Raw genomic sequence first — 16,191 nt, forward strand, 5'->3', positions numbered from 1 at the left:
CAAAGTTATTGGTGAAAAAAAGTCTTGTTGCCCCATCATAGAAGAAATAATACGAAGAGAACAAAATTCCCATGTCACCACAGACAGTTCTGTTTGACATATTTGACTTTAAGCCAAAGAAACCTGCTCATGTCTTTAAACAAACCTGAAATGTTTAAAATCCCCGCTTTGTTTTTTCCTATGCAATTTATTTTGAAATGCTCTTGAGATTCACTGCATTTAACTGAGAGGCAGCTAAAGAAACTGAGACATCTATACAGCAGCTGTGATTAAAAGAAACAATAAAATAATATCTGTGTTTGTATTAATATTTCTATAAAATTATGGGATGTTTCTTGTTTACATATATTTTTACAACTGTAAATGAAAAAAAAAATCTTTATGAACAAGACGATTTTAACTACAAGCAGTTTTTTTTAGAAACAAAACAGAACTAAATTACAGATGTATTATTAAACTTTGTTTTTTGCCTCCTGAAATAGTTGCACATAAAATACATTAAGGCTACCCTTATTTGTAAAGAGGAAAAAGCTCCACCTTCTTCATAGAGATGTTCATACACTAGTCGGAACCAAATGGTTTCTCCTTTCCTCGAAGAAAACTGAGCCAAGTGTCTGCAATGATGTTTTTTACCGCTGATGAGCAGGAATCAGGCTCAGATTGAAACCTTTTTCCCCGCACTTGAATTTAGTCATTTATTGTAGATGGAAAGCATTTTGTAAATAAAATGTCTTCTTATGATTGTTGTCTGATTATTTCAAACATTCGTACAACTCACAGTACTTAGCAACATGGAAAATTGTGCTTTGACTTTCAGCATCATGTTCTGTTTCTGAAATTTGCAAAAAATATGAAAGTTGGAGGAAAATCAATCCCCCTTTCAAGTTACATGACGATAATAGAAACTCTATTTGCAGTTTAAAAGGATTACTGACAGATGTGACCCTGGTAGACTAAAATTGTATTCTGATAAGCAGAGATGGCAAAAGTACTCACTTTCCGTACTTGAGTAAAAGTACAGATACTTGTATTAAAAAATACTCTGGTAAAAGTGGAAGTACTGATTAAACTTCTTTACTCAAGTAAAAGTAACAAAGTACAGGCTTGTAAATTTACTTAAAGTATAAAAGTAAAAGTAGAAACCACTTTTTTCATGCCGTTGCCTACATTTTAAATGGATGTCTGCCAATAGGACTAGATCTCTGTTGTGTTCATTTTCAATCATCTCGTCGTCCATACTACTATGCTAACGCCACCGCCACCAAGCTGCAATGATTTGCCGCCAATGAATACGGCCGAATCTGTCGATTCATCTTGTAGTGGTGCGTCAAATGCAACATAGATTCCCATCAGATTAGATTGAATTTGGTATTGATGACGTGAAAAATAATAACGGTAACTCCATTGAAATGATTCAAAACTAAAGTAACGAGCCAATTTTCAAAAATGTAAGGAGTAGAAAGTACAGATATTTGTGTAAAAATGCAAGGAGTAGAAGTAAAAAGTCGCCATAAAAATAAGTAGTAAAGTAAAGTAAAAATATCAGAAAAATCTACTTGAGTACAGTAATGAAGTATTTGTACTTCGTTACTTCCCATCTCTGCTGATAAGGATACCAAATTTTTTCACTACTGATTTTTTTAAACTTTTTTATTTTACTACAACATGTTTAGCCTGGAGTTTAATGTTTTAAATCACTGAAGATATTATGAAGCAGCATTAGTGCCTGGAGTTTCAAATATGCATGTATCCTACTGTAACACTCAAATCACAACAGAGGACAGGATACGTAACTTTGTTTCTTTTAAAGCCGTAACAGAAGAGCATCTTTAATCTGCCATGTCTTCAACATAAAATATTGTAAAGATAGAAATCCACATGAGCGTCTGCCCAGCTGTCCTGTCACTGATAGCATGAAGCTCTGACACAATTAAAAAGGAGAATAATTATTGATAAACTGACAACACAGATGAAGTTGGTAGTGTGCTGTCTTCCTCAAAAACATAAAAAATGTATTTTGTAACTAATTAAATGTATATAAACAACATTTTATGTACAATCATCTTACTGTCCTTGCTGGTTGAACAAAACAAAACGTTTTCGTTCTATGGAGGTACCAACATCCCAGGAAAGTGAAAAATCATGTATGTATATGTGTATCAAAATGTTACCCAGGCTTTGAAAGACTTAACATTTGTAATATAAAATGTATAAACTGTCCCCTGAGGGAATTCTGTCTATAAGGGAATTCTCTTCAGCAATGACTTTAATATTTTCTGGATCTCTTGTTCTTATTTGTCGTTACAACAAGTTCTAACACTTATGGTTGGAGCATAGATTTGTAAAAAGAAGGTATTCGCATTGGCACTCAAAACTTCTTTTATTATTTTGGCAACAAATGACTGCAGAAACACCTTTTGCACAGCTTTGTGAGGTTTGAGAGTAAAAGAGGCAAGGCACATTAAATACCGCAGAATAATTCTGTTTAAACTATGCTTATTTGTATCTCATCAGTGCCAGAAATAAAAAAAAACTGAATATTTAAATATACATATAATGTAAAACATCAAATAACTCAGCTGATTACATGCTGCAGAAAATAATATCACAAATAACAAATAATACAACAAATAAGCAAAAATACATTATGCCGACCATTATGCAAGTGATATACAAGTAATGTGTTCAGATTGATGCTTATTTTATACACAAAAATTCGACGTCAACAAATAAATTCTATTCTTAAATCAAATGAAAGCAAAAAAACATTTTTTTTCATAAATCTCTTCAAAAATAAAGATCTTTCGATAACATTTATTCATTTGAACAGAAATGCAACACAGCTAGTCACACTCGGCAACAGATAGCAACCATTGACATAACAGGTCAAACCAATTTGTGTAAGAATTATGCTGAATAAACAGTTATGAAACATTTTTGGTTTATTATTTGTAGCACTGGAGCTGAAACTTTGCCTTGCTGAAATTTTGCAAACTCTCAAGGCCACAATTAAAAAAAAACATTAAAAAATCTGAAAAAAACTTACATAACTACACTTACACCGGTTAAAAAACCCCCAAAACAAATAGAATTGATCAATTTACCAAAAGGTCAGTCATCTGGACAATCAAAATGACATTAATTAATAAACAGTGTGAGATGTTCTTACAAAAGGGAAGGTTTGTTTTCAGAGCAGAAAAAGTCTGATGAACCCAAGTACAGTTCAGCAAGAAGTAGGTCCAGTTGTAAATAATTGACATCTTTGGTTAATGACTATGTGAAATTTAATATGAAGCACTAAAGTTTATCTTAACATTTAAGTCATTTTTACCTAAACCACTCAGGGATACTGTTCAGATATAACCATATAACTTTAATAATTTACAAAGTGTCCTTAAAGAGAAAGTTCAGAGTTTGTAAAAAGGAGTACCGTACTCTTGTGATTTTATTCCCATTCAATATCCTACTTGTTTAACACACGATTTTGAGAGAGAAGTGAGGAGATTAAATCGAGTCGTCTGTTGATTAATCTTATATCACTTTTTGGCTTCTAGTTATTTATTTGAACTCTTCTTTTTTAATTGTTGAAAAATTATACAAGTAACAGCTTCTATATTTTTAACTGTTTTTGCTTTGTTTTGGATATTTTGTAATCCTAATAGGGTTTAAGTTATACATACAAAATGTTTGAGCTGCTTCTTTATTATTGCATCAACTTTGTGGTATGTGCCAACATTATTCACATCAAAGCCATTACAAACTTCAACAATGTATAAACAATGTTTAAACTGAATCTATTCATACTTTTTATGCGCAAAGAGCATATATTGGCTGTATTTAATCTTGATAATTAACCAGGAGTATTTGGCCCATCAGGTTAGAAGGCATTTTACATCTTTTGTCACCAATCAGTAAAATATATAACTGTGCCTGTATATATAATTTTTAACCTATAAAGAATAAACATTTAGGTACTTTGAAAAGAAAAATGTATGACCACAAATGGAGTTTTTTTATATATTTTTTTTGATTACTTTGTTTCTGTAATCCTCAAAAAAAAAATTATTTTTGCACAATTTTTCTCTTCTTAAAGTAACTGCAGCTTTAATTTTTATAGCAATTTCACAAAAATATCATTAGAAGCCCAACAGCACCAGTGGGGTCATTTGTTTCTCTTATGTCAGTTTGCTCGCTAACAGCTAACAGAGTGGGGCCAAGACTGAGGTGCATTTCTGACATGCTAAAATATCTCCAGCTTTACGAATGTCACAGTGGTTTGTGCATAGAGTGGTTCATAAACCTTACTACTGTTTGGCTTGGAACAGATGCAGAATTGCAGCCATCTTTCAAAATGAGGAATTGTCCCGTGTACTTTGTTGCTATGTAAAGTTGAATTTAATTCACTGCTGTAAGTTCCACAAAACAGTGCCACAAAAAAGTTGCAACAGAAAAAAGAAATCACCCCATAAACATCTGCAATGAGTCCTTGGAAGAAAGTCTGGTAAAATTCATTACAGAGGAATAAACTAAGAGGTTTCTGTGGAATAACATTTATGAAGAAAAGACTTTTCATTTACTGTCCTTCTCTTTGGCATTTGTTTAAGGTGGGCATTGTACACACCTAAAGTGCTTTAAATGGTAAACTGGCCAAGCTTTTAAATAACCATAAAATGTGTTATTTGTATTCATACTGTGGCATGTTTCAAACAAAGATGAAACCTAAAAAGGTCCTCCAGTGATGCCACATTCCGCTCATTGGGCCATAAATTTTAAAGTCCACATTTGAAAAAACATATTTCTGAGCTTTATGCTCACAAACTACACTATTTCTGTAGAAAGTTTTGGCCCTCTGTTGCTGCAGAGCCTCTCCAACGGTCGCAGCAGCTTGTCCTCTCTGGGTTTGTACGGCACCACGTAGCTCTCCTCCTCCAGCAGGATGCGGTTCAGCGTGTGCTCATGGTTAATGTGTCGACGCACCATCAGGACATACTGCTTCCCCACCTGTAGGTCAGGGCAGTCACACAGGTTCGGGACCCACAGAAACTCTCTGTGCTCCAGGCGGAAGCGGTTCCGATAGGTGTGGATGATCTGGACATCATACCGAGTCTCCTCACCTCTGTAGAGCTTCCCAAGAACTCTGCCACGAAACACTGCCAAAGAAGCAAAGAAGAAACAATTTCACTGGAAAGTTGAGTGCATTAAAAGTGTGTTTGTGTGATGAAGTCACACCAGTCAGTATCTTATCTACAGATGACAGCAACTGTACAGTTTTGGACCATTTAACAAATTCTTCCCCAATCACGGTTTAAACATGTGTCCTCACTGTGTTTGGCCTGTCGACTGTAAGTTCTGAGCTTGATTCAAACATCTTTCCAACTTCAATCCAACAGCAATTAGATCTAAGTTCCATCATCTTACTAAAATGTGTTCTTAAAAACTCGAACTTATTTTCTTTTTAGTGATTCCTGTTGACAGGAGCTTGTTGCTTGACTCCCCATGAGAATCTGTTCTGGTTGTCTCACGGTTTTCATTGGTCAGTTTGGTACATTTTTCATATTAACATCCTCAATAAATCTGATGCCAGTTATACCTTAATGTAAGTGTAGATTGATTGCAAGATTCTAGACAAAGTTTCACATTTAAGTTTTTACTGTTTTACAGAGACCGTGTAATTGTGATACCCACCAGAAAAACCCACCAGAAATGTGAACATAGAGTATTCTTAATAGGGGAAACTGTGGATGCAGTGCCATAGGGTTTAAAGTGCAGTTGTACTACATCCTGGCATTTTTGCTTGTTAGCTGAAATATTTTTGTGAAAATCAAAACAATCTCTACTCTTGCGATCTAGTGTGTCAGCAGAGGTCTAATCCAGCCTCTGCAGACATCTGCTGTGATGTTATTACATATTGCATGCAATGCAGCCAAAAGGGTCATCTGTGTATGTGGCTGCTTTCATATGCTTTCCATCTCTATGCTGAGAACAAGTCCTGGACAGGCTTTAGGAATGGGGAGTAGAGTGGGAGGAACTATCAGCTTCCTGTTTAAAAAACCTTTGACTGACGATGCTGTAGTTATGGAAACTGACATTGTCTAAATAATTCGGCAACTGTGTGGTACAGTTTTTGGAAAAAAAAGAAAGAAAAAAAAAGCATAACAGCAATGTATAGAAATAAGAATAATTCTTCAACCACTTGGCATTTCAAGACTTAAGCCTGGTTTACCAGGCCAGATGATAATGCCGATTTTTTCCCTTGATCCTTCCCTGATGGCCCTTAAGATAATTTAATTAGATAATCCTGATGTGTTAACGGTGATCTTGTCTGCTTGGAGGGACGTCCCAACAACTCAAATCACAAATTGGGAAAATCCGAAAAGTTGGACCGTCTTGGAAATGTCCTTGGGGTCCCTGAGTGCAAGGATGAAACCTATTAAATGTTAGACGTAGCCAATAAAATAGTTTCCTGAGAAAAAGAAACTCAACAACTCAGCAGTATAAAATGTTGAGCTCTTGATTGCTAGATCTCCACTTGTTTAGCCAATTGTTTTTTTTCATTAAGATTCTTCTCTGTTACAATTAGTCGACAAAAAATATTGTTTATTTCTCGGGTGGTTAGGTTTTCATCTGCATTGGTTTGACTCTCTGCCTGTTGTTAAAGTAACTGAAAAATGTTATGGTAGGATTTTTGTTGAATTTCTTAGGAAATATGCATATCAAGACTGGCAACAAAGGATGACATTTTGGTGATGATTTGGGTCACTATCCACTATTTTCATCATCATCTGTGGAGTCTCTTAGATTCGAAAATTACCTGAGAATTATAACATCTTTCAATATAAACCAGACATTATGCAATTCATTTCTGAATGCTGCCGGTGGTGAGACCATTTAAAACAAGGCTGTGTAACTTCTAGTCAGAAACAGCTGAGTTTAGCCCCCTGTGGGCAACTAGTAAGGCTGCACTGACGCAAAATTAAACTGTCTGCCTTTGTGTTTTGGAATCTGATAGCTGACCCCTCTGGACCAGTAGATTTAGAAGTCATGGAGTAACTTGTAAAGGCAAAGTCACATTCAGCTTTGTAGATTGAATCCCACATCGGAGAACCAAAAATATGTCTAATCAGGAAAGTGTTTTGTTACCCAACAATTGGATTTAAAAAAAAAATGTACCAAAGCAACTGAGAAAAACTGTCACTGATTTCACTCTTATGGCAGTTTACTTCTTGTAGGATAGTGTCTGTTCCAAAAAATCCTACTAAAATTAAACCAAACTCTACCTTGAAAAGTCCTTACCAAAGTCCTTTTGGCAGTACTGTCTCTGGCGTTCCCCTCTTCCTTTCACTCTCCGACATTTTCCACAATGCTCTAAGGAATCAAACAAGAATTTCAACATTATTATGTTAATGGGAAAATACAATCAAAGCTATTCTCTAGACCTTGTCTAGTGCCTAACATTGTTAGACAAAAGTTTCAACAAAAAGAAGCTATGGATCTATTCCATTCAAACTTTTCTCATATGGCATCCATTCCAGATGTGACATCAGTTCTTAATTGTGCCGCTTAAGGTGGCTTCATGTTGGAGTAGCTCTGCATACTTTTTGTGCAAATGGAAGGAACAACTAATGGCTACTTGTTATGATAAGTAACTGCAACATCCATAGCAAGTAGATTTTTTTACATCCGGGGGCAGTTAATTAAATCTCTAAAGCTGAAATAATACATTAGCCACTTCTGCAAGTACCATCTGAGTTGAAAAGGAGGCACCAAGGATGCATGCAGGATAAAGCAAATGAGAGAGGAACAAAAAACTTAGCCATATATTACATCAATCATTATGGGCAATCTATGATCTTTAGAAACAAGTTAGAAGTACACCATGCCCTAGCTAGGACCAGTCAGAATATAGGTAATGCAGCATTATGCGTTTTACTGAAATGTGGCTGTAGGATCATATCTCAGACTGCAGTGTTTCTCTGACAGATTTCTGACCATTATTCTGAAAAAGATTTCAAAAAGACTGGTATATTCAAAGTAGCTGGTTTGGCAGTGCATGTGAACAACAGATGGTATCATCCAGCCCATGGTACTGGGAAGATTCCTCGCTGCAGCTGAGATATTGTGCTGTTGATGACAGTTGATTTTCCGCCATATTATTTGCCCAAGAGTTCACCAATGTTCTATTACTAAACATTTATATTCAACCTTCTGTCGTTGCTGACACTGCATGAGAGGTAATCAGTTTCATTGTTGTTAAGCTTTAGACATAAGAGCCAAATGCATTTGGGGCAATAACTGTTGATTTTATTCACACCTCACTCTCTGCTACACTGCCATTGTTCCAACAGTTTGTCAGCTGCTGTACAAGAGAAACATCCCTGAATTAAGACCTCCTCTTGAGAAATCGGATAATTAAATTTTCCTAAGGGGTGAAGTATTTTTGAAATGAATTGAATCACAATGTTGTTTTTCTCTGCTCAGAGCATAAGTCACTTTACAAGAGACGACCAGCATTAAAAAGAACTGTAAGAAGATGGTAACAGGAAGCTGTAGGATATTTTTTAGGCTAAGGACTGGGGTGAACTGTGTCAGCCACCTGCAGTTTGCTTATTGCTGTGGAGTTGAAGATACCATCATAAACCTGCTTCAACAAACCCACTGTCATTTAGACAAGGCAGACAGAACTGTGATAATCATGTTCTTTGATTTCTCTAATGCATTTAACTCAATCCAACCCAACATCATTTGTGGGAAGATTCAGGAGACTCAGGTCGAGGCATCAACAGTTGTACTCAGCAGCACAGGGGACAGTACTCTCACCATTCCTTTTTACTCAGTACATCTCTGACTTTCAGTACCAGACAGAGTACTGATACCTGCAAAAATACTCTGATGACTGTGCACTCTTTGGATGCATCCAAGATGGACAAGAAGCTAATTACAAGGAGCTGATGAACCGCTTTGTCGCATGATGATTAAAAAAAATCATCTGATCCTGATTGTCAACAAAACAAGGGAAATGACTGTAGATTTCAGAAGAAACACGAACCAGGTAATTCCTGTTAAAACCATGGGAGAAGAAGTGGAGGTGGTGTAGCAGTATAAATACCTTGGTGTCCACCTGGACAACAAACTAGACTGTACTTTCTAAGGAAGCTTAGGTCCTTTGGTGTTTGCAACAAGATGCTACATATCTTCTAGTCTGTTGTAAAGAGTGTGATCTCTTCCTCCACCATCTGCTGGGGTAACAATATTAGAGCAAATTACCTTAAAAAACCCAACAAACTAATAAAGAACACTTGCTCTGTTCTAGGAACTCCTCTAGAACCTATGGAGATTATTTCACAAAGACGAATTCTTCATAAAGAGAAGAATATTATGAAAAAACAGTGAGCATCATCTAAGGACGTTTTTTAAACAAACAAGGACGTTTCTGCAGTAAGAGGCTTCTCCAGATCCGGTGCAAAACAGAACAATACAGAAGATCCTTCCTGGCTAAAGCTATCAACGCCGAAAACTGATGGGAAAAAACACCTATGGTTTACTGCAACATTTAACTTCCCTTTGGGATTAATAAAGTATTTTGAATTGAATTTGAATTGAATTGAATTCAGGATGGATCTAAACACTATTCTAGTAGCTTCTGCAATCCTTTTCCAACAAATGCAATAATCTTGAAGAGCATTGCATCTTGAAAGGTGCACAGGCCTGTAAATCATTAGGAACAGTAGAAATGCTGTACATACTTCTAGGTGGGGCCTGAGGAAGGAGGTTTCTGTGGTTTTCCTCCCGCTCCAGACGAGTGATGGGCTGACGAGGATGATGCTGGTGGTTATTGGGAAAAGGCTGATGGGAAGGCTTCAAATAATTCAGAACTGGAAAACAGAAAACAAAAAGTTATATGTAAAATGTGACTCTGGAGTGCAGTTTTTAAAGTAATTTCAATACATCATGTAGTATTTTATTCAACAAGAAATGGACAGAATTTATACAGCACTCCTTTCAATCCTTTTCACTAGACTATACATATTCTAGCACTGAGGGACAATAAAAAACACTAGCAACATTCACCCAATCACACTTGTGAATGGATCATGGATTATGAAAGATTACTAGGAAACTTAAGCAGCTTGCCCGAGGTGGATCAAAATGGGGCAGGAGGAACCAAAACCACAATTTTAAGATAAAAAATTACAATTATTTCCACTAAGCCACAGCTTCTCCCTCTAGAATATTACATTTGAATCTGTCATGCAGTCTAAGGGCGAACAGGGATGGTGAACCAGGGCTCAGGAGGTTAGGATTTATCATTTAACTAGTTGGTTGCCGGTTCAAGTCCCTGCTCTGTCAGTCTCCATCATTGTCTTCTTCACCCCCATTGCCTGCCCTTGGTGTTCAGAGTGACTGTTGGAGGCGATGTATGGCGACCTTGCTTCTGTCAGCCTAAGGACAGCTATGGCTACAATGTAGCTTGCTACCATCAGTACATGATTGACTGAATGTATTATAAAGTGCTTTTGGGTCCTTGATAAAGTACATTTCATTTTTGGTATGTTTCCTGGATGGAAAGATGGAAGGTTAATAGATTACTCAATGGTACAGAGTGGGACGACAGTCATGGTATTGGGAAAATATAAATATGAATTTATTTATCTAGTTGTAGCTGAGTTTGGTTAAAGTGTATTTAGGGTTAGGCAATGTTTTTGACTGACAGGCAGAGACAAAACAACTCCTGGATTCTTATTGTATAAATGAACAACTATTGTAGTTTTGGACACATTTCAGAATTTCTTGGAGAAAAACTATTTATAGGCATGACATCCTTTTTTGTCTCATCATATGAGTGTAAATAGAGAAAAACAGAAAAAAATACTTTTATGTCCTAAAAGATACAGAATCTTTAAGGATTATTTCCTGGACTCAGTCACACAGAGCAGCTGCCCTAATCAAAACCATCTCCCTTCATTTTGTGTGACTAAAAGCAGACTGGCGCCACTGCTAAAAGGCATTAAAATCGGCTTCACAAGCCTAAACTGGAAAAGGTTAACCAGCTCTGATATAAACCTAAAGACTTTTTTTTAAATAAAACCGTAAAGGAAGTTTAGAGAAAAAGCTAGCTGTGTCTTCACTGCTTTCTTGGACCTTACTTCTAGCATCTAGCCTCTGGCTTAGATATCACCTTCTCGGTTATAGAAGGTTTTTAAGGGTTTGAAAGTGCAAAATTGATCATTTAATGTTGATATTTGCCAGGTCTGGTGTTCTCAGATCACCGCTGTTTATTTGTTTCTAACATCCACAACGATCAAACATTAAGACATTTGCATTCTACTCTGACAGATTTTTATTATGTTTGATCCTGTTTCTTCTCCTTTCTCTCTCATGCTCGTGTTTTTAAGTTGTTTAAGGATTTAATTTTATGTTTGATAACTAATTTTAGTTTTTTTTCTTTTAATGATAAAATAATTTCCCTTCATTTACTTATTTGTCAAGATTTTGCAAACTAAAGACCATGACAACAGCGTTGAACTTTTTTAGATTTTCTCACATCCCCAAAATCCCAGACTTTAATATATTTTATTGAACTTGGATGCAACAGAGAACCAAAACAGGCAGAATTGTGGATTGGGAAAAAAGTTGTAATTTCCAGTTCCACCAACCACATTTTCTACAATACGAATAAAATAAATCTGGCTAACTACAATTTGTTATCTCCTTAACATCCCTCAATTTCCCTTTTTTAATTGTTTTGCTATATCGAAATGAATACAATAAAAGGCATTAAATTATGAAGTGCTTAAAGGATAAAATAAGAATAAAATCACGAGATAGTAATACTTTATCCAATGAGCCACTGTGTTAGATATAAACCATGAGTTCAAGGCTGTAAGAAAGCTAATTGCTAAGGTCCTGTGTCTGGTTTGTGTTCTAAAAATAAATTTGGCACAGTTAGAAAACCAGTTTTAGTTTAAGATGGTTAATAAAGAACAAACTAATCACTAATAAATACAATTGTATAATTTTAGAACAATGGACAAAAATATGTTGACTTTCCTGAAATAACATGGTTAAGTTATTGCAGTCAAAAGACTACAGTCAAACCTTTTTTTCATAACCTGGTTCCTGATGTTCTGTGTCCAGATGTCATGTTTCAAAACACATGCTGAAAAACTAGACCTTCCTGCTTTAAGTCTGATGTTTAAAGCTTATCGGCCTGGGCATTCTCCTGTGGATATTTGCCCTGACCCTTTTTAATAAACCTTAAAGATTTTCCCTGCAGATGTTTTTTCAGTAAAGGAGTAAAGACCAAAAGAGAGATATTATAGAAGACCTGGGAGCATTTCGGAAAGCTTTAAAGTCAAAAACGATTACTGTTGATTGATTTTAAGATGTAAAGATTAGTATTAAAATGTGGTGTTGCTATGCTGGGAGCATCCTGATTATAAACACCATGAACAGATCTCAGATTTACAGGTTAAGGTGACCTCACTACCTCCTTATCCAAAATTATAAATTATAACCTGAACCCATTCGCTGCCTACTGGTCTGATTTCAATGGTTGCCAGAAAACCTGCCAACAATTAGAGATCAGTTCAGTTTGCCTGTGATCCACCAGCTGGAAAGGATTTTCAAAGAGGCTACTTAGTTTCACTGCAACATTGGATGGAATCCCACCATGGGCTCAATTCCTTGGACCGAGTTCAGACTTCCAGGTGGCTAATTGAGGGACATTGAGGGGGTGAATAAGGATTCAGCACATTTATATTCCAAACTTATCAGGTAGATTAAGCAGCTGCATTCCTCCGCTGCAGCATCAGGGAGGTCAGCATGCAGATCCACAGTTGGGTAAAGAGGGATCACGCACACACTACAGATGTTTTCACTCAATGTACCCAAATAGGCTGTCTAACTTGTTCAATTGCACTAATTTGTACCAATCTAATCTTGGATTAGTGGTTTCCTCTTAAAAATAGCTGCCCACCTGGGACCTCTGGCTTATCCAACCCTGCATAACATATTTTGTTCGAAATACAGCTTTTAATTTTTTGGAGAATGTTTGCAACATTTTCACACATAACTACAAATTACTTAAGAGCAGTAGATATGGATGGATTGGTATCTAGGGCTTTTATTTTCCAGGGATTGCAATGGACTGAATTAAATCTGGCCAGTTTGACACATGAATGTGTTTTGCTCTTAGCCATCCTATAGTAGCTCTAGTTGTACGTTAAACCTGCCCCTCCATCACTACTTATTTATAGCTTATACGTGGTTATGTTTTGGGGTTGCTCTGTATTTAGCTCACTCTATTTCCCATGAACTGACCAGGTTTACATTTTTTGTTGAAAAAATGCCTTCCCATAGTATGATTCTTCCACTCCCATGCTAACCCTAGGGAATAGTGTGCTCATGGTGATGTGCTTTTGCCAGTTCAGATAAAGCTTGAAATGTAGACCAAAAACATATTGCTAAACCTTTCTGATTTTGATTGGTAAAAAAAAAATATTTGAAAACTTTATATCTCTTAACTTTAATTACATTATAACTATTTTATGCAGGGTTATCTCATTAAATCATTATAAATAAATCTTAAGGGTACAAATAACCGTAAAAAGCCCTGTGGATAGATGTTGTAGACATACAACTCCACTGATGTAACTATACACCCATACACAGATAATGTAAATCGTTAAAAGTTGTACAAACACAGTTTTACTATCGCCTGTCTAGTTTTATTCCAGATGCAGTCTTGATTTATAACATAATTTCCTTTAATACCAAAACTTACCTAGTAGGCAGCCATCTTCTCTGTACAATACTCCCGTAACATAAATACAAAACACATCAAAAAAGACACATTGTCCACAAAATGCCTTCTATATTTTGTTGCACATTGTATTCCTTAAGATTAAACACATCTGAGTAGCCATGTATAACACATCTGAAGACATATTTTAAATTTTGTACATAAATTAATTAGAAACCGTCAGTAATCACTTTCTGAGATGTTGAGAGAGTTCAATTTATTGTAAAACGGCATCTCATGGTCATTTAGAGGAACTGGTCTTAGTTTCTCATTTCTTGAGATATTCCTATTTGCTTTATTTTACTTCTAAACAGCTTTTAAAATTTGTAAAATTTTTCTAAAGAAATATTGTTGAAAAGCTCTCAAGGCTTGAAGAGTATCCAGGCCTAATCGGGTTCAAAGTCCAAAGAGTTCAAAATAGGGCTGAAACACCTCGTAGGTTGAATCGCAGTTAATCAGTTATTGAAATAATTAAGTAATTTAGTAATTGATTAATTATTAATTAGACCATACAGACCTATGCCATTAGCTAAGAAAACAGCCACCTCCAGAGCAGTGGTTATGCAGAATTAGTAAAAGAAATATATAAACATTTTGCATTTAAGATGATAAACCCTATTTGTCTGCAAAAGGGCTTTTTCAAGAACCCTTTAAGGTGCAGTTTTAGCATCGCCTGTTTTGAATTTTGTATGAAGTCTTTAAAGAGCCTTTTGTTATCTTATCATTAATTGAAAAATTAATCAACAGATTAATGTGTTAAATAATCCTATGTTGCAGCTGTAATTTATATAAAACTCTGAAAGAAGCGGTGAGAAAATACCTACACCAGTGGGGTCTCCGGGTGGTGTTTGGAGTTGCCTTGGTAGTAGTGGTAGTGGTTGTGGTTGATGTGGTTGGTTGGATTCTGGGGAAGTAGCTGGCTGTTTGGTGAGCCTGCCGCACAGGGCTCCTCCTCCCATGGTAGAGGGCATACTGGTCAGGTGGAAGCCAGTACTCATACTCGATTCCCGAGTTTTTGTCTGTCGACAAAACCTGAACATAGGACAGAAAGATGTGCAACAGCCGAAAAAAAAATAAAAATCAAACAAACCAAGAAGGCATGTCAATATGTCAGTCAATAAATTAGGCAACCTTTCAGTTAACCATCAAGGTAAATAACTACTTGCTTCTTTTAAAACAAATGATCAAGTACATTTTTGCAATTATACAGTACATCTAGGTCTCCAGATGGGCCAAACACATTTAAATGGATGAAGGTGTTGTTTTAGGCCAATTACTCTTTCTCCATCAGCTTCCCTGCTTTCCTTGTGCCATGCTTTCTCCACACCTCCTCTGGTTGATAGGGGGAGTGGCAGCCTAGCGGTGAGGGCATAGATCTTTAAATCCTGAGGTTCTCCCACAGACTGCCACTTTGGGTCCCTGTGCAAAGACCCTAAACCCCACACTGCCCCCCGGGCGCCGCACAATGGCCACCCACTGCTCCCCAAGGGAATGGGTTATATGCAGAGACTTCATTTCATTGCTCTGTACTAGTGAAAGTGTAATGAAAATAAAAAAAGCTGGTGGGAAAAAGAGGTTGCTCTTGTTTGTTTGTCTTGCCATTCTCCAACCATGTCTCTGTATTCATACAGTATCTACTGGTTTTCATTGCTCTTTGCTGGATTCAACTGTTAATATGTAAATTTCCTTGATGGCTGCTCTTTTATTTTATTTAAACTTACCCTATTCTCCACTACCTGCACCTCCAAAAACATAGGACTCAATACTAGCTTTTAGAAAATATCTATTTCAGTAAACCTGATCGTAGCTCTGATGTAGTCTGAGTTTCTGTAATGACATAAATGTACATGATTGTTTTTTTCTTCTCCAAAGTAAGTATTTATCTAATTACCTCTGCAAACATACCTTTTAATATCTGCAGTACAGTTTATAAATGCTATTTTATGAACATTATTTTTTTAAAGCCTTTTATATCTGACTCTTTATTTGCGCTGATAATATATATAAGAAATGTGAGATTCCCCTTACTGTTTTGAGCTAAATGCACTTACAGCAGTTGGCTATTTAAGGCTATGATAAAAAATAAAGAGTGTTTGAAAAAATCAGAAATGAGAACATTTATAGTGGATGTAGATTTATAAAGTCAATCATTCACTGTTCAACTGGTAACATGCAAAAAACAAGCATGAAGATGGGAAAGGATGAGCTCATGTTATTCCAGAGCTAATTTCTCTTCTTATTAAAGTTAAAGCTCAGCATTTTCATTGTTCTCTTCTGAATTAAGCAGACTAAACTTTATGCTAACTTCAGAGTTTAAACATGCTGCTCTCCACATTCTAGTAGATTCTTCTTAATGCCCTTAAGCCCTGCTTTTATCCCACTGATAAAAT

The 16,191-nt window shown here is 36.1% G+C and overlaps 1 protein-coding gene across 1 annotated transcript in view; it reads right to left on the reverse strand.

Annotated features, from left to right (window-relative positions):
- Positions 1–2,361: 2,361 nt before the first annotated feature.
- Positions 2,362–16,191, reverse strand: part of adamtsl5 (ADAMTS like 5) — a 45,878-nt gene continuing 32,048 nt past the window's right edge. The window contains exons 10-13 of the mRNA XM_038308485.1: positions 14,626–14,833; positions 9,744–9,872; positions 7,294–7,365; positions 2,362–5,150 (exon numbers count right to left, since the gene is read on the reverse strand). Of these exons, the coding sequence (XP_038164413.1) occupies positions 4,819–5,150; positions 7,294–7,365; positions 9,744–9,872; positions 14,626–14,833 (741 nt within the window). The 3' untranslated portion in view covers positions 2,362–4,818. The remainder of the gene's footprint in view (positions 5,151–7,293; positions 7,366–9,743; positions 9,873–14,625; positions 14,834–16,191) is intronic.

Source organism: Cyprinodon tularosa, unplaced genomic scaffold, assembly GCF_016077235.1.
Source record: "Cyprinodon tularosa strain WSP-4 unplaced genomic scaffold, ASM1607723v1 ctg638, whole genome shotgun sequence".
Lineage (NCBI taxonomy): Eukaryota > Metazoa > Chordata > Actinopteri > Cyprinodontiformes > Cyprinodontidae > Cyprinodon > Cyprinodon tularosa.